Source organism: Neofelis nebulosa, chromosome 13 (genome assembly GCF_028018385.1).
Source record: "Neofelis nebulosa isolate mNeoNeb1 chromosome 13, mNeoNeb1.pri, whole genome shotgun sequence".
Lineage (NCBI taxonomy): Eukaryota > Metazoa > Chordata > Mammalia > Carnivora > Felidae > Neofelis > Neofelis nebulosa.
In genome coordinates this window covers 37,675,078-37,696,594 of record NC_080794.1, presented here as the reverse complement: position 1 = coordinate 37,696,594, position 21,517 = coordinate 37,675,078, and the positions used below count along the sequence as shown (strand labels likewise).

General features: G+C 35.3%; 1 protein-coding gene across 6 annotated transcripts in view; it reads left to right on the top strand.

The window, feature by feature from the left end:
* MICU1 (mitochondrial calcium uptake 1) overlaps window positions 1-21,517 on the top strand; it is a 249,123-nt gene that overhangs the window by 112,770 nt on the left and 114,836 nt on the right. For 4 of the 6 annotated variants that reach the window (XM_058696654.1, XM_058696655.1, XM_058696653.1 and 1 more), the window contains one exon: window positions 21,350-21,464. The exons of 1 other annotated variant lie outside the window; for it this stretch is intronic. In XM_058696654.1, coding sequence (XP_058552637.1) covers window positions 21,350-21,464 — 115 coding nt within the window. Of the gene's footprint in view, window positions 1-16,185; window positions 16,584-21,349; window positions 21,465-21,517 lie in introns of those variants that run through there. One more of the 6 variants, XM_058696657.1, reaches the window with a different exon arrangement.

The window sequence follows — 21,517 nt, the reverse complement described above, 5'->3', positions numbered from 1 at the left end:
TTTTAATTGCTTACTAGGTAAAAGTCCTTTAAAATATATTGATAAATGAACTTTAAAATACCATTCCCTTTAGGGGAAAGTCTTGGTTTCCTAAGTGGAATGTGGGCACGTATTTTCCTGTAGCATAATACTCCTAGTGCTTTATTTGAGTTGTTTATTTACTTCATATCATAGATAAGAGATTCGTCTGGAGTACAGCAAGGATAGTATAACTTCTTGACATGCATAGTAAATTATGTAAGGAGTTTCCTGTCTTCTAAGAGTGAAATGTTTTGCAGATCAAGGAAATGTAAACTAGGAGAGGGGAGGGACTGAAATTCCCGTGGGACAAGAGTTTGATGAATCTTCTCACATTCATTTGAACTGCTTTAATTCTGCTCAAATTTATGTAGCAGGTTATGATGTTATGAATTCTGCATTGTGAATTAGGCACATCTCTCTCTCTTTCTCTCTCTCGGCTTCCAAAGACTTGAAACTAGTCAAGTTTCTTGGTGAATTCTTGGTGAATTGATATATTTGTTCAGGTTTTTTTATTAATAAATACAAATATATAGAAAGAATTTTATTGGTTTTGCTTCATGTTTTTTTTAATCTATGTTATTATTTGTCCTACCAATCCCATCTTTAGAGTGTGTCACCTGTGTTCTCTTTTAATAGGGAAATTCTTTAAAAAAAGCATAGCAGGTTCTGAGAGTGCACAGGTTTCCCCCACTCTCTAGAAGTAGAACATTCCTATGAAAGCTTTCATTAAGCTGACTTGGCATAAAGAAACTATTACCATTTCATAGAAGCAAAAATCCTCTCTGAATTTTTTTCAGTTGGGGAAAGCAGTTTACTAGTGCAGTTTTTTCGTAAAACACAAGTAGTATGAAGCAAACTTTCAGATTGCAGAGAACCTGTATTTCAATTCCTGGGAGACTGAAGCTCCTCACAAATATTTCAAAGCCACAATACTTATTTTAGGGGTGAAGACTGAGCCCCTTTTAAAAACCACATTAACATATTCACTCATTAGTTGTCACTGGTTTATTTTTGCAATTTAAAGTGAACTCACTAGGGGCACCTGCCTGGGTCAGTCAGAAGAGCGGTGCGACTCTTGATCTCAGGGTCGTGAGTTCAAGCCCCCACTGAGTGCAGAGATAACTTAAAAATAAAATCTTAAAAGAATAATAATAAAGTGAACTCTCTAAATGAAAAATACTTGACTCTATTTGTCTCCCACAGGAATTATCAATAATAGCTATATGAAAAAGAAGAATAGTTGAGACTTTGAGTGTTTATTATGTGCTACATGCTTTTTTTAAGTGCTTACATATAAATCCACACAGCCACTCATTTAGATAACTTACTACTTTTATTATCATTTTACAAATAAGGAGCTACATAAAAATTTAACTTCTAAAAAAAATTTTTTTTAAGTCATTATTCATTCTTGAGAGAGAGAGAGAGAGAGAGAGAGAGCAAGAGGTGGAGGAACAGAGAGAGGGGGAGACACAGAATCTGAAGCAGGCTCCAGGCTCCGAGCTGTCAGCCCAGAGCCCAGTGTGGGGCTCCAACTCAGCAACCACAAGATCATGACCTGAGCTGAAGTCGTGTGCTTAACCGACTGAGCCACCCATGTGCCCCCAAAATTTAACTTTTTCTAAGTTTATGTATTTATTTTGAGAGAGAGTGTGAGTGGGGGAGGGGCAGAGATGGAGAGCAAGCATGCTCTTTGCTGTCAGTGCAAAACCCCATGCGGTGCTCAATCTCACAAACTGAGATTATGACCTGAGCTGAAATCAAGAGTTGATCGTTTAACCAGCTGAGCCACCAGGGTGCCCCTTCGCTTTTGTTTTTCTTTCTTTTTTTTTTTTTTTTTAAACCTAAGATCATACAGCTAGCTAGTAAGTGGTAGAGAGGCAGGATTCCATATTTGTAGCCTGGCTTCAGAGTTCACTGTCTTAAGCTCTGTGGTATACCACCTTTCGTATATCTAAGCAGTTTGTCTATATGACCTACTTGTAAATAGAAATTTCTCTTGTTAAGTAGTTATTTTATTTTATTACCTCAATGACATTTGTGCAAAAACAAAACAAAGCAACTTAATATTTTACTTTCTTTTTGAAGTTAATTTTTCCTGCTTTGCTAAAGTACAGCTAGACCTGGGAAACCACATAGTGTTTTTAAAGAAAGAAAAATAAGTATACAAATTTTAATACTTAAATTTAGAAAACAGAATTTCAACCTCATTTTTATTTGCTCCATTATTTTCTCTTATGCCACGAACACCAACTGGCATTGTGAAAAATGCTGTTTTTTCTTTTTATTTGAAACAATCTCTTAAAGTGAGCACTGTTATATGTATTTGAAAAATTGGATCTTGGCTCATGGTCATAGAGAAAATAATGTTTTTATTACAAACTAAACTTATTCTCAATATTGATTGGTTGTATGTTAAATGTAGCATCATTTGAATGAGGCCACTCATAGTCTTTAACCAAGCAAAAGTTTAGAGTATAATTACATCACCAAAGTTCTGATTCAGCATTTCAAGAAATCCTTTGACATCTTGTAGTTTTCTGTTTTATTTTTAGTCTGTTTGTTCATCTTCCTTCTTTTGCATCCAGAGTTCTCTAAATTACCTTTAAATCATTTTCTCACTTTTCTCTCTTCTCATAAATTAACAACTTTAGTTCTTTTGTGACACACCACAGCCCTAAGAAAATCTGACTTTGGCATCTGAAATATTTTCCAAGGGATTTCCATTTTGAACATTTAAGTATTTGACAGCTATATGTAAATAATTAGTAGATGTTGTAGGTATGCTGAAAAGCATATTATGGATTGCTGTACCTCTTAGTGTGTAAATAGCCCAAGATGAAGAAAACAGTGTGACTTTGGATATGACAGTCTTATTTTATGTATGGACTCTGCCACATACTTGATAGAAAACCTTGGGCAAAAGACCATTTAACCATTCTGAGTATCAGTTACTTTCTCAGTAAAATCAGGGCAATATGGTAAAGTGTCTGGCTCTATAAGTTATAGCTACTTCCATGACTTTGAGCCCTTTATTCAATTTATAAAAGGAGTTAGCTGCTGTCATATATATTATCTCCTTTCTTAGTTTGTATGAAAATGCTACAGAGTAGCATATCCTCTCCATAATTGCTCTCTCCATGCTTCTTTTCTTGCCAGTTAAATCAGCTATAAAAATCTCCTTGTGCCCTCTTAAAGAGCAATTGGCTGGGATTAAATAGCTAGTCCATGAACTGAAGAGAGACGTCTGATTTGATTTCTCATATCTGAGCCGTCCTTTGTGCACAGTGATTCATCTCACCCCTGTGTTGTAAAATCCTTTGAGTCTCTGTCACATCAATCCTAGCCTTAGGCTTGTAAATTGCTAATAGTGTATATTTTGCAGTCAAGAACTTTTATCAAGCTGCTAAGTTTGTTTTGAAAAGTGTGGTAAGTTTGGGTCAAATTTTATTTCACAGCCAGTGAAGTTTATTTGTTGAAAAAAAAAATCCTTAAAACAATTTTATATATGAAGATGTTTTGGTGTGGTATACCCGGCTAAATTAGCTACTACACTGCCTCATAAATGCCATCCTCTATGATGGCTGGCTTTTTATCACTAATGTGAATAGTGATTCATTTAGTGCAACATAATTTTTCAGGAAACCTGTTTCTGAGTTGTCATTCTGAACTCTTCCTAAGAGTAGTTACTAATCTGAGTTTGGTTGCCCATATGGGTGGTAAGGCAACATATTTGCTGTGAAGTTTAAAAATATTGGAGCACTTGGGTGACTCAGTTAAGCCTTTGACTTTGGCTCACGTCATAATCTCACAGTTTGTGGGTTCAAGCCCTGCATCGGGCTCTGTGCTGGCAGCTCGAAGCTAGAGAGCCTGCTTCAGATTCTGTGTGTGTGTGTGTGTGTGTGTGTGTGTGTGTGTGTGTGTGTGTGTCTGCCCCTCCCCCCTTCTCTCTCTCTCTCTCTCTCTCTCTCTCTCTCTCTCTCTCTGAAAAACAAATAAGCATTAAAAAAAATTTAAAATACTACATCCACGATACATCTTACTAGGAAACCTTAATTAAAGAAATGCTTTGACTTCACATGACAAAAAATGAAATGTTTTCCTTCCCTTTTAGAAACATTATTATTCATGTATTTTCTTTTTATAGTATTGTGAAGTTTTTCTGCAATTGTGTGCTTCATTTTGGGGAGGCTAGGAGTTGAGTTGTTGGGGTTTTTTGTTTTATTGTACCTCTCAGATAATCTATGAAACATTTCTATGTATTCCTCATTTCTTGTTTCCAGGTTTTCAGTTATTTTATTACAGATCTAAATTTAGTCCTTTATATGTTTTAATACTTTGTGGTATTGTGGTATGTATATTTGGTTTTGGAGTTTTTGTTCATATAATCAAACAATGTCCATTTTTTTTTTTCTTTTTCTCATCTTCTGATCAGGATTTCTGGCAGGTACTGACTCAGCAGCATGTGCTTTAAATTAATTATTCCAGAATCCATAGTAATGCTTCAGGGACAAAGGTTCAGTGCATGCCTATGTCCTTCCCCTGCTCCTTTCAAAATGATTCAGTTCCTGTCACTTTAAATTAACATACTTTATCTTTAATATGACAATGCAAACACTGCACAGGTCCTTGAGAATATAATACCTCTCATGATTTAAAAGGGAAGTTTTAACATCAAGTGTCACACAAAAGCTTAAGAAACTGTTAGTACTGTCTTGCATAAGAGATACTCAGCAGTATAATGGAGTCATCTCACCAGTCATAGTAGGGATGCCATGTTCCTGGTTGAGCTTTACAGGAAGGGTGAGGCAATGGTAATTTCAAGTGAAAAATTAATGTTTTTTGCTTCTTGAAATTTCTTACCTGATAAATACAGGTAAGCAGTTGCTTAGTTGCACTTTGCTCAACTAAATGGCTTAACAGGAAACAAAAGGAACATTTTAGGACTTCGTTATTTTGTTTTTTTGAACTAACCAACAACTTTAACTTGAAAAGGAAGCCAATACACGAGGAAGATCATGAAAGAGAATATATAGATTGTCATCTGGCAAAGGAGAATTTCAAGGACTAGCCTAAGAAGTACATTTTTTGATCTTTGAAGACTCAGACTCTTTAATTGTAGTTTATGAGTTATTAAAATGCATTTATTTTTTAAAAGACATTACTCTTGGGTTTCTTTAGAGAAATATAAACAAAATCGTATTAGAATATCTTTTTTGTTTTAAAATAATTAATGATATAATTAATGAGATCACAGTGTGCTCTTAATTTTTATATAACATTTTTCCTGGGCTTCTTCGTTTTTAAAATGGGATATATTTTTAGAAGTCTACTTACCAAACCCCAGACCAATGACCCTGTTCCTGGTATAGTCAATTATCTTCTGCCTCTCACTGCATTCTGAAACAAACCAACAAATACTTAAATAATTGTGACAGAAGAATTTATTGATAGTCTCAGTATCGATGTTTCTAATGCTGGAAATTCTATTTTAGAATAGCCATGGCACAACTTAGTATGCATAGTACTAAGGAGCATAAATCAGATGAGATGCTTAACACCTGTGATTGAGGTAAACTGCTTCCACTTCTGTAATTATAGCAGAACAATTTGTAGGAGGAATCTAAAAACTCTTCCTTTCCTATGATAATTGTATGGTTTACACTTGAAAATTTAAAATGAGTTGCCTCACATAGGTGTCCCTACTAAAGAATGAGGAGAAGTGAAAAGAGGTAGGTAGGAATTGGTGAAGTGCTTGGAAGTCTCTGGAATATTCAGCATTGGGTAGTCAACCACCATACTTGACAAAAGAGCACCAGTTTTCTTTAAACTTTGACTATCAAGGGTGATATCCTTGTTGAGTAAGGAGTCAAGAGCAAGTTTTACTCTATTATTAAGGATATCTTGTTAATAAGCTTTTTGTATTGAAAATAATAAACTTTTTTTTTTCCTAGAATAGGTAAATATCACTCATGTTGGTGACACTAGTATAAATCCTTTAAGCTTCCAAAGGTCAATGAGCAGTTACTTAATAGACGAGGGCTTTCTTGCTTGCTTCCTTAACCAGGATTTTGTCCATTGCATGCTAAGTTCCTATTGCCTGTGAAAAGGCTGGAATCATTTTGTTTTTGTAGTAGCATAGAGCTATTCTTCAGATGCAGCTTATGAATGGTGTCAAATACTGAATTATATTGCTGTGAGGAGTATCCATAATGTCTCTTTCCAGTCTCTAAGTTCCACCACTACTAAAGTACGTTGATTTAACTCATGTGTTTGATTATTCAGGTTGAAAGAAGAAATGATAATGTAATCATTAAGTACTCCCAAGGAGAGTGTAGTTTACTTAGTTACCCCAAATATTCAGACGTCTATTAAATGTCTTTAAATACATTTTTATTTTAGATTCTCTTTTGTTTGAACTTGAGATCAACTGAGCCCCTTTGATTTATCATTGTTGATTTGAAAGCATAAACGTGACTAACGAACCATTACATTTCCAACACGTTCATATTGAACTTTTCCATCATGAAAGAAGATTTGAAATTCACTTTGACAGGAGAGGACTCAGATCCAGACTAACTTCCTTTTTCTTATTATTTTAGCACATTAACGTGCTTTGAGATTATACAAAGTTCTGTGAAAACTACTCAAAGCATTTTATTTCTCCTATTCTGATAAAAGTGGGTTCTCAACTTAGCCTGAACATGCATTTTTTAAAGCTCCAAACTTGAAAAGTTTTTCCAATGACAGATTAGTCTAACATCTATTAATTAAGAACACAACCATTACATTCTTGAAGTGATACTCATTTTCAAAATGATTAAAATATGCTTTTGAACAAGTCATAGCATAAAAATACGCTGTGCACCTACATCATTAACTAGACTTTCCTTCTCAAGATAAATGAGCTGATATATGCTAAGCCCCAGGATTAATATTTTACAATAATGAACTGTTATTTTTGCTCTGAAAATACCCAGTCCCCATTAACAGTTTTAGAAATTGCAAACAGTTTTTGTGCATTTGATACAATATAACATAATAATGGTTCTGGAGTCAAACTAGGACCTGTCCTGCTACTTCACAGCGTTGTCACCGTGGGCTACTTATTTAACTTCTCTGAACTTCAGTTTTCTCATCTGTAAAGTGCAGATAGTAGTATTACCTACCTCCAAGGATTGCAGTGAGGACTTACAGAGGTGTATGTAATTCAAGTAGTTAGCGCAGTGCCTGGCATGAAACACGTGAACTATAATTTTTAAATTCTTGATATGTCTTTAATGGTTAGTGGTGTTTAAGGGATACCTATAAGTGTTTGAATTTTAAAATGATTTACAAATTCTTCATCTAAAGGGCTTCCTGGGAGATGGCAGTTACTAGAACAGTGTAGGATGGTTGGTGATCCTCAGAGTGAAACTTAGTTTCTATGATGCGATTTTTTTTCATTTAATAATTTTTTTTCCAAATGAGAGAAGGTGAAATGCTATATTGACTTGTTTTTCAAAATTTGTTTGTGAGGTTGCTTTTCCATGAATTAATAGGAAAGCTTTTTATAACCCATATGACTGAAAACAAGACTACTGCCAAGCTGATGGCACTTCTTTTCAGCACTGATTGATTTGAGTGGCCAAAGTCCAAAATTGAATTCTTAGATTTAGGTAGCAAATAATCAATAATGGTAAAACATAGATTCTCCCATCCAGAGCTGTTTTGGAGCAAGTATGCAGGCATATGTGGTAGAAAATAATAGAGTTGACAGTTTTCCCCTTTGAGGGTTTTGATAATACTTCATCAGATACTGAGAACTGAAACAAACCACTCAGTGAAGTTGTATCATTTCCTTGAAGTGAACGTTACTCCAATAGACTTCCAAATTTTTATCATTATTTGAATCAAATCTTCTCCCACATTTTTTTTGGTAAGCATCTTCATTTGTATGCATATTCTCTATAGCCATCTAATTAATGAAATAGGAAAACATGTGCGTGATAAGTGTTTGGAGGTGTTCTCAGAGCTAACGTGGTTAGAATTGGGACTGAAAAGAGAATGGCTTTCTGGCAGAATGAAGTTTTACAGTATCTTAAGCACTCACCTTCCACAGTCTGTTGCACAGTCATTTATGTTTGCTTGCCTCAAATGCAATATTACCTTTGAAAAGGTTGGAAACTCTGAGTCAGGAGAGGAACTCCTAAACTACTCTAAATTAGAAACATCTCAATTTAATTTTATCTGACATAACCTCAAATTCAAGTTTTCTGCAAGTTCAGGTGTCGGACAGGAGAAGAAGAATACATATTTTAACTGTGCAACATTTTCTGTTTGATTGGGAATAGTGTGATTGTTTAAGATTGGTATCTACCAAGGCTTTGGCATCTATGCACCAACTAAATAATTAAGTATGAGCATTAATTGCATGGGAAATTTGCTGAATTTTCTATTTCTAACACTCTTCCCCTCCTTGACCCAACCCCAACCTTAGGTAGAAATACTGTTTATCATTTGGAAATGCTGGGCTAAAATTGCTTTTTCTGGAAGAATCATATTATTATCATCAATTGGTTTTTGAAGTACAATCTCAAATGTTTCTTGAGTGATTTAGCTAGACTTTGAAATATATATCAGTCATCTAGAGAAATGTTAATATTAAAGCCAATTATCTCAATCTTATAAAGGATGACATCTTAATTTAAATAGCAGTGTTGTGTTCTTTACCAGATTTTTCTATAAACCAGAGATATTTTGAGCTTCTAGATGACATATTGGCATCTATTTTGCTGGCATGTCTATCAACTACTATTTGATAGAAAATTTATTTCAAACTATAGATATTGAGAAATGGGTTTTAACTAGAATAAATAATGAGATTAAACTGCTAGATATGATTTTTCTTTTTGGCTTCATCCAATTGAGTCCTTAAAGGCAAAATTATTGCCTCTATTTTGATCAACCCTATTAAAATTAGGATTCACTGAGCACAGTGAGTATTAGCGAGTTTGAGTTGTGACTGGAATCCCCAGTACCAAGGCTCCTGATGGCACCTGCAACTTTGGCAGTGTTCTATACATTTGTGTGATTGGTCAGAAATCACAGTGTGGGCGCGTTAGCGTGAAACTATCCTGGTAAAACAGTTCAGGTTTTAGACTCCTTGAGAAGTACAGCAGTTACACACTATGATTTGCTATAAATTTCTAATTAAGTGTCTCTGCTTACTTAAAAAATAAAAAGATTCAGGATATGATGCAGTTGAGGTCAATACCAGGACCCTTATGAGATTATTTATTTATTTGTTTTCATTTGAGTTCCGTAATTTGACTGTTTTACAGTAGTGAGTCTGTAGTTGTGATTTCAATTTTGAAACATAAGGTCTTAGGCTAAGTCATGTAAATGAATAATAAAACAGTTAAACTTCCCCTCTTTAAGTCAGCGAGTGCATTGCTTTGAAATATTTTGCGTAATTTTGTTCTTTAAAAGGAAGTAATAGGGGCACCTATTACTGGGTGGCTCAGTCGGTTGAGCGTCCGACTTCAGCTCAGGTCACGATCTCACGGTCCGTGAGTTCGAGCCCCGCGTCGGGCTCTGGGCTGATGGCTCAGAGCCTGGAGCCTGCTTCTGATTCTGTGTCTCCCTCTCTCTCTCTGACCCTCCCCCGTTCATGCTCTGTCTCTCTCTGTCTCAAAAATAAATAAACGTTAAAAAAAATTAAAATAAATAAATAAATAAATAAATAAATAAATAAATAAATAAATGGAAGTAATATTTGTCAGTAAATTCGGTAGAAGTGCTGTTCTGATTGGTTGACCTGCATTTTTGCTTTCACAGCCTTATTTTCAGAGATTCAAGTGATTGAATAAAGTTTGATATGTAACTTATAAGATGCATTAAATAGCAGGGTGCCTGGTGGCTCAGTCAGTTAAGCTTCTGACTCTTGGTCTCGACTCAGGTCATGATCTCACGGTTCAGGAGTTCAAGCCCCAAGTCGGGCTCCACACTGACAATACAGAGCCTGCTTGGGATTCTCTCTTTCTCCCTCTCTCTCTGCCTCTCCCATGTGCGCACAGTGTCTCTCTCTCTCTCTCTCTCTCTCTCTCTCTCTGTCTCTCTCTTCCTTCTCTCAAATAAACTTTTTAAAAAAGATGCATTGAATAGCATATATAGAATTGTTGAATCACTGTGTTGTCCACCTGGCAGTAATATAACACTGTATGTCAACTATACTTTAATTAAAAAATAACAATAATAAAATAGCATAATGCTCTGGAGGGTATCTTCAATTATGATGTCTTTTTAAAATACCCAGTTCTGTTAATTTTCAGCATATATACTGAAGTGTATTGCTAGAATCTTCCCTCAGGAACTTTAAGATGAAACAGATTTTCCTTAGACCCTTACTATAAACTTTTTTTGCTAAACTTGTATCTTCATGTGTTACTTAATCTCACATTATATGGCCTTACAATAGATTTGGAATATATTCTACTTCATTTGACTTTTATATACAGAAATGTCTTCCTTTTAGTTTGTCTGATGTTTATTTATATTGAGTTTATGACTTACATTGAATTACATACACGTATTAGTATAAATGTTCATTAGTAACAAACAATATAAATAACCACCTCTGAGGTAGTGAGAGAAAGTGAACATTATTACCAATCTGTTAAGGAAGATTATGTTTTCCTTGGTCATGTCTCCATATCATCCCTAAAGTATATAAATGGTATTTGCCTAGGGAAAAAAAATAACTTAAAATGTAGTCAAAGATTAAACATTATTCAAAAGTGAAGAAACATTGTACTTGACATTCTCAGTTTGCAGAATTAAACAATTGATAAGACTTTTGGAGTAAGAAAAAATACCCAAAAACCTTCCCTCCACTTTCCTTCCTTGAATCTAGAGTTTACATTTTTTTCTTTTTCTTTCTTTCTTTCTTTCTTTCTCTTTCTTTCTTTCTTTCTTTCTTTCTTTTTCTTTCTTTCTTTCCATTTTCAACGTACTCTGTGACTTTTAAAAATTTATTCAATATCAAACTCAAATATCTATATTTTCACAGATTCCCTATGTGCCATGGCTAGGTGGTTTGAGGATATCATTTATAATAGAATCAGACCTTTGATTTATAAATACCAGCTAAGAAGCAGTCATACAATGCCAAATAGCCTAAAAATTGGTTCTCTAGTAACTCTCATTTCTTCCCAAATTTTGATGTATTTATTTGATTCTCCTCCTAGCTTTAAATAATTTGAGGGATCAAATTTGATAGTTTTATGGCAGTTTGGGTGTTTTTGACTAATAAATGTCATGGATTTTATAAGAAGCATCTTTGGAGTTTTGGATATTCATCCCACTTTTAAATTCTTAGAGTTAATAAGTAGGTGCTTAATCTTAAATGCCCCTGAACCACTCTCTGACAAGTGGGTGCTTTAGAAAACATGCATGTAACTTCCCCCCCCCCCCTTTCCTTCTACCCCTGCCATGACTCCAGAAGCACGGAAGAACAATGCTTTAATAAAGAATTAGAAGATTATGTTGCACAGAGCATACTGAAAAGCATGGCTAATTTAAAAGTCTTCTTTAAACATCTTTCTCATTTTTAAGGAGCTACTGCAAAACACACACATTCTTTGTTCTTTCTCTTAAACATATGCACATACATGTGCATACATGCTATCTCTTTCCTCTGTTCTTCCTGACTTTGATACTTTCTATCCCTCTGTCATGTCCCCCGCCCTTTTTTTTTTTGTTCACCTTTCTAGGATCCTTTTTTTTTTTTTTTAGTTTCTTTTAGGTTTGTTTTTGTTTTTTGTTTGTTTTTTTACTTTATTTATTTGAGAGAAAGCATGAGCACAAGGGGGGCGGGGTGAGTCAGAGAGAGAAGGAGAGACAGAATCCCAAGCAGGCTCCACACTGTCAGCGCAGAGCCTGATGCCAGGCTCCATCTCACAAACCATGAGATCATGACCTGAGCCCAAAATTAAGAGTTGGACACTTAACCAAGTGAGCCACCCAGGTGCCCCTAGGATCCTTTTTCATTCTATATCTTTTCATTCAGATATTTTCAACTTTTTCTTATATGGAGCACATTGGCCTTTTGGCCTCTCCTTCCTACCACTCTGCTGAGTTCAGCAGAGATCTCACATGTAGCTACACAAACAGAAATATTTTCTCCTTCAATGGGACTGAGAGTTGCAAACATGGACATATTCTGTCTAAAGCAGTAGAGGAAGAGGTACCTTCCTAGAGAAAAATCACACTAACTAAACCAGCATTGCAAGGTGTTATTATATATCCCTTATGGAGATATGTTCCAGTAGCAATTCTCAATCAGTATACAACTGAAGGTCTGTTTGGTGACATCTATATTATCTCTGTACACTTATAATCGTCTAATAGTGGAGGTGGCTAAGCCTAAACCTGACCTTAAATACGTCTCATGCAGAGGCTTAAGCTACCTTTTTAACCATTCAGATAATTTCATGTTTATTTATACTTTGGCAAACAGTCATACACTTTGTTAATAATCAAAAGACCTTCAAAAGAAAATGGGCTACTCAAATCAGAAAAAAGCATGGAAAAAGTGGCCCCACTTATATGATAAATTAATTTATATGGTAAAGATGCCAAAATAATTAAATGGGGGAATGGAAGGTGTTTTAACAAATGATTTACAAACAACTATATATCCGTATTTAAAAAAAATAAAAAGTATACCTTACCCCTTTCCTCACTATACTCACAGTTTACTTGGAATGGATCATAGACCTAAATGTAAAATCTATATCTTTAAGGCTTCTAAAAGAAAATGAGAATATTTTTATGTACCAAAGAGAGGCAAAAATTTATTAGCATATAGAAAGCAATAACCATAAAGGAAAAAATCAATGAGACTTCATGAAAATTTAAAACTTTTGATTGTTAAAAGAGAATTATAAATCATAAACTAGCAGAAAATATTTTTAATATATGTATTTGACTATATTTGTTATCTGTTGCTGAGTAAAAAATCCAAAGCTTGGAGGCTTAAAACAATAATAACTTCTTGTCACTTATGCTTTCTATAAATAAGGAATTTGGGAGCAATTTGGCTAGATGGTTCTGGCTCAGGCTTTTTCATGAGGTTTAAGTCAGAGGTTGGCTAAAGCCTTAACCATCTAGCTTGACTGAGGATGGAAGATTCATTTCTAAGGTGGCTCACTAAAATATCTGGTACTGACTTGTTGAGAAGTCTCAGGTCCTCTCCCTGTAGGCTCTCTACTGTCCTGCCTCAGTCTTCTGTTCAAATGACAGCTGGCTTCCCTCCAACAGAGCAGCATGCCTTTTATGCCTTTTATGACCTAGCCTCAGAGGTCACACATCACTTAAGCTGTCGTCTGTTGGTCACACAGACCAACCCTGATTCATTGTGAAGGAGACTAGGTCAACATACGGATGTGAATAACAGCAGGCAAGAATCCCTGGGATCATCTTGGAGTCTGGCTACCCAGACTCCTTGAAAGGAGTCTCATATCCAGAATGTGGAATGATCAGTGATTTAAAAAAAAAAAAAAATGGCCAAAAGACTTGGTTATTTCACAAAGAAAATATATAATTTCCAATAAATAGAGAGTGCTCAACAACATTGGTCAGCAAGGAAATGCTGACGACAAAGAAATATCACTACCTACCCACTCAAATGGCTAAAATTAAAAAGACTGGCAACACAAATGTTGGCAGTGATATGGAGTGACTGGAACTCTCATACATTGATGGTGTGAGTAAAAAAGGTACAGTAACTTTGAGGAATGGGGCACCTGAGTGGCTTAGTCGGTAAGCATCTAACTTCAGCTCAGGTCATGATCTCACAGTCTGAGTTCGAGCCCTGTGTCAGGCTCTGTGCTGACAGCTCAGAGACTGGAGCCTGCTTCGGATTCTGTATCTCCCTCTCTGCTCATGGTGTCTGTCTGTCTGTCTCTCTCTCTCTCTCTCTCAAAAGTAAACATTAAAATTTTTTTAAATAAATAACTTTTAGGAAAGTCTAAATAGCCAACAACTGAAAAGAGCCTAAATGTTTATCTGTAAAGGAATAAATAAATCACGTTATTATGTGTGCATTATGATTATATATAAAACAAGTTATAATACAAATTTTTATTTCATTTTTATTTTATTGATGAGTAATATACTTCTCTACAATAAAAACAAACTATTGAAAAATACAGTATGGATGATTCTCAACATTAGGCTGAGCTAAAGAAACTGTATACCAAAGAGTATATCCTGGTGATACTGTTTATAGGAACTTCTAGAAGAGGCAAAACAATCAATGGTATAAAAACATGGTGGGAGTTAACTGTGGAGGAGCATAAAGGAAACGATGGAAATGTTTCCAGTGAAATGTTCTGTATCTTGATGGGGATGTGGGTTACTCCAAGTATTTACTTATTTCTTTATAAAATTCATTGTTTTGTATATTAGATTTATGCATTTTACAAAGTAGATTTTACTTAAAACTGTAACAAATATTGAACTCTAGATAATAAGTTTTTTGCAGACATGATTAGCAATTGTGAAACTGCTCTCTGTATATTCTAATATAATCTCTATATACTCTCATTGAGCAAATGAGTAAATATATTGAGGATAATGCGAACCAGACTTCTCCCTGTTGGAGAAGGGATAACAAGTGTGTAAGGGGTAAGACTACCTTGTTTCCCATGGTGTTAGAATGGAATTAGAAATACCAATATGAATTCATAGTTTGTAACAGACAGATATGTAATCATGAGGAAGCAACAGCCTAATTTAAAGTGAGGGATATTCTTCAATATAATTCACTTTTCAAATCTTTTAGGGTTAAAAAGTGTAAAGAGATTTTAAAAAATGGCGGAGTAGGTAACTCCAAAACTGCATCTCTCCACTAAGACAGTCAGTAAGCTGGCAAAAACTGTCAATCAACTTTTTCAGATCTCTGGAATCGAATCAGACTTTAAACAACCAGGGGAATGTTGAAAGAAGAAGATGCTGAAATTTGATAAGATAAAGTTGTGGCGTACTTACTTGATAACCACTTCCCCACTCCACAGCACAATGGCAGCCATAAAGATTGTGGCCCTCAGCACACTGCTTGTGCCAGAGCAAGCAGTGCAGACCTTGTCCTTGGAGAATATAGATGTGGGCAGTGACCTCTCTGGTCAATGAGGCATCTCTACTTGCAGGCTTGCCTTTGTTTTGCCTTTATTGGAACTCTTAGGGATGGGGTGGCTTCCCAAGTGGCATTTTTCAAAAGCACTTAAAGGTAATAAATATACTAGCCACAGCGGGCCAAGAAAAGCAGCAGACAAACCAAAGAGCCTGGGAAATGAAGAGGCAGCTGGAGATAGAGAACAAGGACTTTGAAGTGCTCCACCATATACTGAGGAATCTGGAAGGCCTATGCATGCCCGGAAGTGAACGAATACTTATAAGAAACCTTAGCAGACCCTAAGCTTTCACCTCTGGCTGCCTTTTATCTTCCATGCAAGCAAGAAGTGAAGGCAAAGGCAGATTTTTTAAACAGTGGCTAAGCATTGAAAGAAGGCCCAACACAAAGCCAATCTGTAAAGACATGGAGAGTATTCCCACACATACATATTTGATTCCAGGAATTTAAGGAAATCTCTGTCAGATCACCAGCTGACCTCTAAGGTAATGGAACAGAGACTTGAGTGACCATGCTTGACAAAGCATTCAGTATTTATGAAAAGAATTTAGAAAAGTCACTAAAGAAGTAACTACAACCCACACAAGCAGCAGCAACAAACCCTGAGGAGAGAGGCTCGGGTTCCCAGAGTTACCACATTATAATGTACAAAATGTCCAGTTTTCAACAACAAATTATGCTTTCAAAGAATAAAGTATGGCCAATTTCACAGGAAAAAAAAATAGGAACTATCCTTGAGAAAGCTTACTACAAACTTTAAATCAATTGGCTTAATATACTTAAAAACCTAAAGGAAACCATAGGCAAAGAACTTAAAGGAAACAAGGAGAGTGATGTATGAACTAATAGAGAATATCAACAAAAGAAATTTTTTTTAAATTCTGAAAACTGAAAAGTACAATAACTGAAAGAATTTCATTAAAAGGGTCTAATGGCAGATTTGAACAGGCAGGAAAAAAAGAATCCATGAACTTGAAGATAGGTCAGTTGGTATTATCCAGTCTGAGAAATAAAAAAAAAATGAAGAGAAATTAACAGAGTTTAAGATACCTTTGTGACATCATTAAGTATACCAACATATGTCTACTAGGAATCCCAGAAGGCAAGGAGAAAGAGAAGAGAGCAATATTTGAAGAAACAATTGCTGAGAGCCTTCCAAATTTATGAAAATATGTGACTCTACTTTAGGATAAATTCACAGATACCTACACTGAGACACATTATAATCAAACTTGAAAACTAAAATGAAGAATCGTGAAAGCAGGGAGTTTGTTGCCAGTAGATCTACCATATTAAAAAAGAAAATGCTTAAGGCTGAAATAAAAGGGCACTAGATACTAACTTGAAGCTATATGAACAAATGACATCAGTTAAGGTGACAACACAGGTAAATAAAAGCCAATGTTACTGCCATTTTTGGTTTTTAACTCCCTTCTTTTCCTTTGTGATTTAAAAGACAGATGCATAAAATAATAATTATAAATCTGTGTTAATGGGCACACTGTATAAAGATGTAATTTGTGAAAATGACCTCTCCAGGAGCAGAGGGGTTTTTTTAATACTATTGAAGCTAGGTTGGTATTAATTCAAACTAGATTGCTGTAAATTTAAGATGTTCATTGTAACCTGCAGGTAGCCACTAAGAAGATAACTATGCTTGGTTCCTTTTATAGAAAATAACCAGGGACTCCATAGAGACAGAAATTGGATTAGAGGCTAGAAGAAGGGGGCAGGGGGCTGTGACTGTTTAATGGGGAAGGGGTTTCCAAATGGGGTGATGAAAAAGTTCTGGAATAACTTAAAAAGTTCTAGATAGTGGTGATGGTTTCATAACATTGTGAATGAACTTACTGCCACTGAATTATACACTTTAAAGTGTTAACAGTGGTAAATTTTATGTCAGGTGAATTTTACCACAATTAAAAAAAATTATAAAACATAAACAGTGTGGTCCTGGTGTAAGATAGACATATATATATCAATGGAATGAAATTGAGAGCCCAGAAATAAACCCACACATTCATAGTCGATTTGTTTTCAACAAGGTGCCAAGACCATTCTGTGGTGAAAGAAGTCTCTTCAACAAATAGTGTGGGGTCAACTGGATATCCACATGCAAAAGAATGAAGTTAGATCCCTACCTCACATTACATACAAAAATTAACTCAGAGCGGATCAATAACCTAAATGTAAAAGCTAAAACTACCCAGCTATTAGAAGATACATAGGGGTAAATCTTCACACCCCTGGTTTTGGTAGTGGAGTCTTAGATATGACATCAAAGTCACAAGCAACAAGAAAAAGTAGACAAATTGAACTTCATCAATATTTAAACCTTTTGTACATCAAAGGACATTATCAAGGTACAGTAGAAAGGCAATGGACAGAGTGGAGAAAACATTTGCAAATCGTAACTGCTATGGGTTTTATATACAGAATATACAAAGAACTCTCACAACTCAATAGCAAAAAGACAGATAACCCAATTCTAAAAAAAGGCAAAGGATTTGAAGACATTTCTCCAAAGAAGGTGTGTAAATGGCCAACGAACACGTGAAAGATGCTCAATAAAGGAAAATAAGTGTTGATGAGGGTATAGAAAAATCAGAATCCTTGTACATTGCTAGTAGTAACGTAAAATGGTACAGCCACTGTGGAAAACACTTTGGCCCTTTCTCAAAAACTTGAACACAGAGTTATGATATGACCCAGAAATTCCACTCCTAGGTACATACCCAAAAAAATTGAAAGCAGATAGTCAAACAAATACTTGTACATGAATGTTCATAGTAGCACTATTCACAATCGCCAAAAAGTGGTGACAGCCAAACTATCCCTTAATGGATGAATGGATAAACAAATCGTGGTATGTATACAATGGAATATTCATTGGTGATTAAAAGAAATTGATGCCACAACATGGATGAACTGAGAAAACATGTGAAAGGAGCGAAATTCAAAGGCCCACATATTCTATGGTTAAAATGGTGAATTTCTGGGGCGCCTGGGTGGCTCAGTCGGTTAAGCGGCCGACTTCGGCTCGGGTCATGATCTCACGGTCCGTGAGTTCGAGCCCCGCGTCGGGCTCTGTGCTGACAGCTCAGAGCCTGGAGCCTGTTTCAGATTCTGTGTCTCTCTCTCTCTCTCTGACCCTCCCCCGTTCATGCTTTGTCTCTCTCTGTCTCAAAAATAAATAAACGTAAAAAAAAAAAATTAAAAAAAAAAAATAAAATGGTGAATTTCTGTTACATAAATTTTACCACAAAGGTAGTAACAAACCTCTAAAGGAAAAAATAAAGGGCAAAAAAACCTGCTTTGGATTAATGGAAATTAAAGAGACATGACAACTAATGCTGTTTATGATGGTGGATTATATCCTGGGCTGGGGAGAAAATAGTTATAAAGGAAATTATTGGAATTGTTAACTGAATTTAAAAATAGACTGGATTAGATAATAGTATGTATCAGTATTAAATATCTTGGTTTCATTAAATTTATGCTATGGTATATAAGAGAATGTGTCTTTGTTCATAGGAAGTATATATTGAAGTATTTAAATGAAAAAGGGCGTGTGTGTTGAACTTTCAGAGGTACAAAAGAATATATGTATATATAAAATGATAAAGCAACTAGGGTAATATGTAAACCATTGGTGAATCTGGGTAAAATGTGTATGAAAGTGTCTTATATTGCTCTTTCCACTATTCTGAGTTTGCAATTATATCAAAATTAAAAGTTACCAACAGAATTAGATTTGTCTTTTGATATCTTCCAAGCAGCAGCATAGTCCAGGTGATTGTTAGAAAAATAATGTTAGCCATGCTTCTTTGTCTTAAGTGCTTCTTTTCACTCTTTCCTTACATGTTTGTCTGTTTCTCATCTTCTGGATCCCAATATATTATTTATTTTATTGGCTTACAGCAATCTCTCTGTAAGATCATTACATAATTAGGGGCACCTGGGTGCCTCAGTCGATTAAGCGTCCGACTTCAGCTCAGGTCATGATCACATAGCCTGAGTTCAAGCCCCATGTCCAGCTCTTTGCTGACACCTCGGAGCCTGGAGCCTGCTTCGGATTCTGTGTCTCCTTCTCTCTCTGCCTGGCCCCTGGTCGTGCTCTGTCTGTCTCTCTCTCAAAAATAAATAAACATTAAAAAATTGTTTTAAAGATGATTGCATAATTAACACAAAGTATTCAGCTTTTATACATATTTATAGTTTAGTTAGTAATGTTATGCCTTTGGGAGCCTATTCTCATTTTGTGTATTTTTTCTTACATACTTTATTTTTGCAGTATCTTAGATAATGTAAAAAATGTAACCATTTGTTTCCCTTTTTTGAGAAATTAAAATATTAACCTCCAGTGAAAGGCTTTGCTGCTCTAGTTCTCATCCAGCTGTCTGAAATTTGTGTTCAGTCTGTTGGTAGAAGATCAAGTGTGGTATGAGATTTAACCCTAACTGAAACACATTGGACTATGTGCTCATTTTTGTTGTCCATTCAAAGAAGTAATCTCTAAATCCTGCCAAACAGGACCAAACAGGTGGCTTTCTGTCCACCAGAGATGAGTCAAAGAAGTAATGTCTAAATCCTGCCAAACGGGACCAAACAGGTGGCTTTCTGTCCACCAGAGATGAGTCAAAGAAATCCTTTCCTAAGTAGAATGTGCCATCAAAACCTCATACTGCTTTGTCATCATTCAACTGTGGATTTTTACCTGTTTATGCCTCCTGTTTCCTATGAACAAGCAAATACCCAGTAAAGGCTATTTTGGATAGGATTACAAAGAAGATCGTGATGATTCATTTGGTACTTGTGTTTTCAATTGGTTAACCAGTTTTCTTTCCTTTGTGGTGTATGATGGGATCTTCACTAGACAGAGGTAACCTATTGGATAGTTGTGTACCTGGATGCTGGTGTGGTGGTGCTTGTTGATTTCGTTTTCATGATACTCCTCCTGAGGTTGTGCTTGCAATGCTGCTGCTTATTTTGTGTTTGCATGACATTATTTGATTGCTCTTTGTTGGTTTGGGTTCTTAAAACCTATTTCCTTTTTTTGGTACCCAGAATAATTCATTGAATATCTTTAGTCGGTCCAGAACTTATGGAAATTAGTTCCAAGTCTAACTCTTTGGTGGATCCTTTTCAGTTTTTGAAAATATCTTCAATGTCACAACTAAGTTTATCATTTGGCTACGAATTGAAAAAACAGGGTAGGATTCCTTAAACACCCAGGAAGTCACCACTTGCCAGACAGGCCATTACTGAAGCTAAGAAGTAACTCTTTGTGAGTTTTATACATTAAATAAAATTAATAAATACATAGAATAAAATCTAAGTTTTAGGAGCATTTCATCACTTAGCTGAAACTTAGGAGCCTCCAGCAAGGTAACAATGAATACAACTAAATTAAATCATGGCTAAATCTTAGTGTGCATGTCTCATTTGCCAGTATCTTTCAGAGGTGTTGTTTCCTCTGCAAACTGTCCTACATTCCAAAGCTAAGATTCTTGGGGGGCCAAGAAACTCTCAGAAATTAGTTTTCTGAGAGTTTGTGTGGGCCTTGAAAATAGTTGCTTACCTCTTTGTTTCTGGTCATTGGTAGTATAGTTTTTCTTGGTCAATTAGCTGACTTTGGGCAAATTGTACTGATTTCATTTTATTTTATTTGCTTCTTTTGTATCTTTTCTACTTTATATACCTCTATAGAAAAAGGCAGATTGTTTTTATTTTTATTAATTTTATTTTTTTGAAGTTTTTAACTCCAGTATAGTTAACATACAGTGTTATATTAGTTTCAGTTGTACAATATAGTGATTCAGCAATTCAGGTGGATTGTTTTTAAAACCAAGAAACAAAACCAGTCCTGAAGTGAGCCTGTATATGTCAAATGGCAGGAGTTCATAAAATTGAAATTATTTTCTAGTGTTACTATTAAGCCAGTGTTGAGACAAACAAGATCATCTTTTGTCTTATAAGTTTAGTCATCTTGAAAACTGTAAAGGATCCATTAATTTGGAATGGCCATCAGAGAAATGCTTATGATAAGTAGCATAAAACTGTCAGATAAATGGTGTTTCATCTCTATCTATCTGTGTTCTCATTCTGTTATATCTTCTTTTTATCTTTTGGTGGGATCCATGCATATAATAGAAAATTTCCCAGGAACGAGAAAAATTTGCTGATGAAGGCAGTATATTTTATACCCTTGGAGAATGTGGACTCATATCCTTTTCAGACTACATTTTCCTTACAACTGTTCTTTCCAGTAAGTATAAACTTTTCTTTTTATTCGTTTATAGGGAGCATAAAGGACTATAA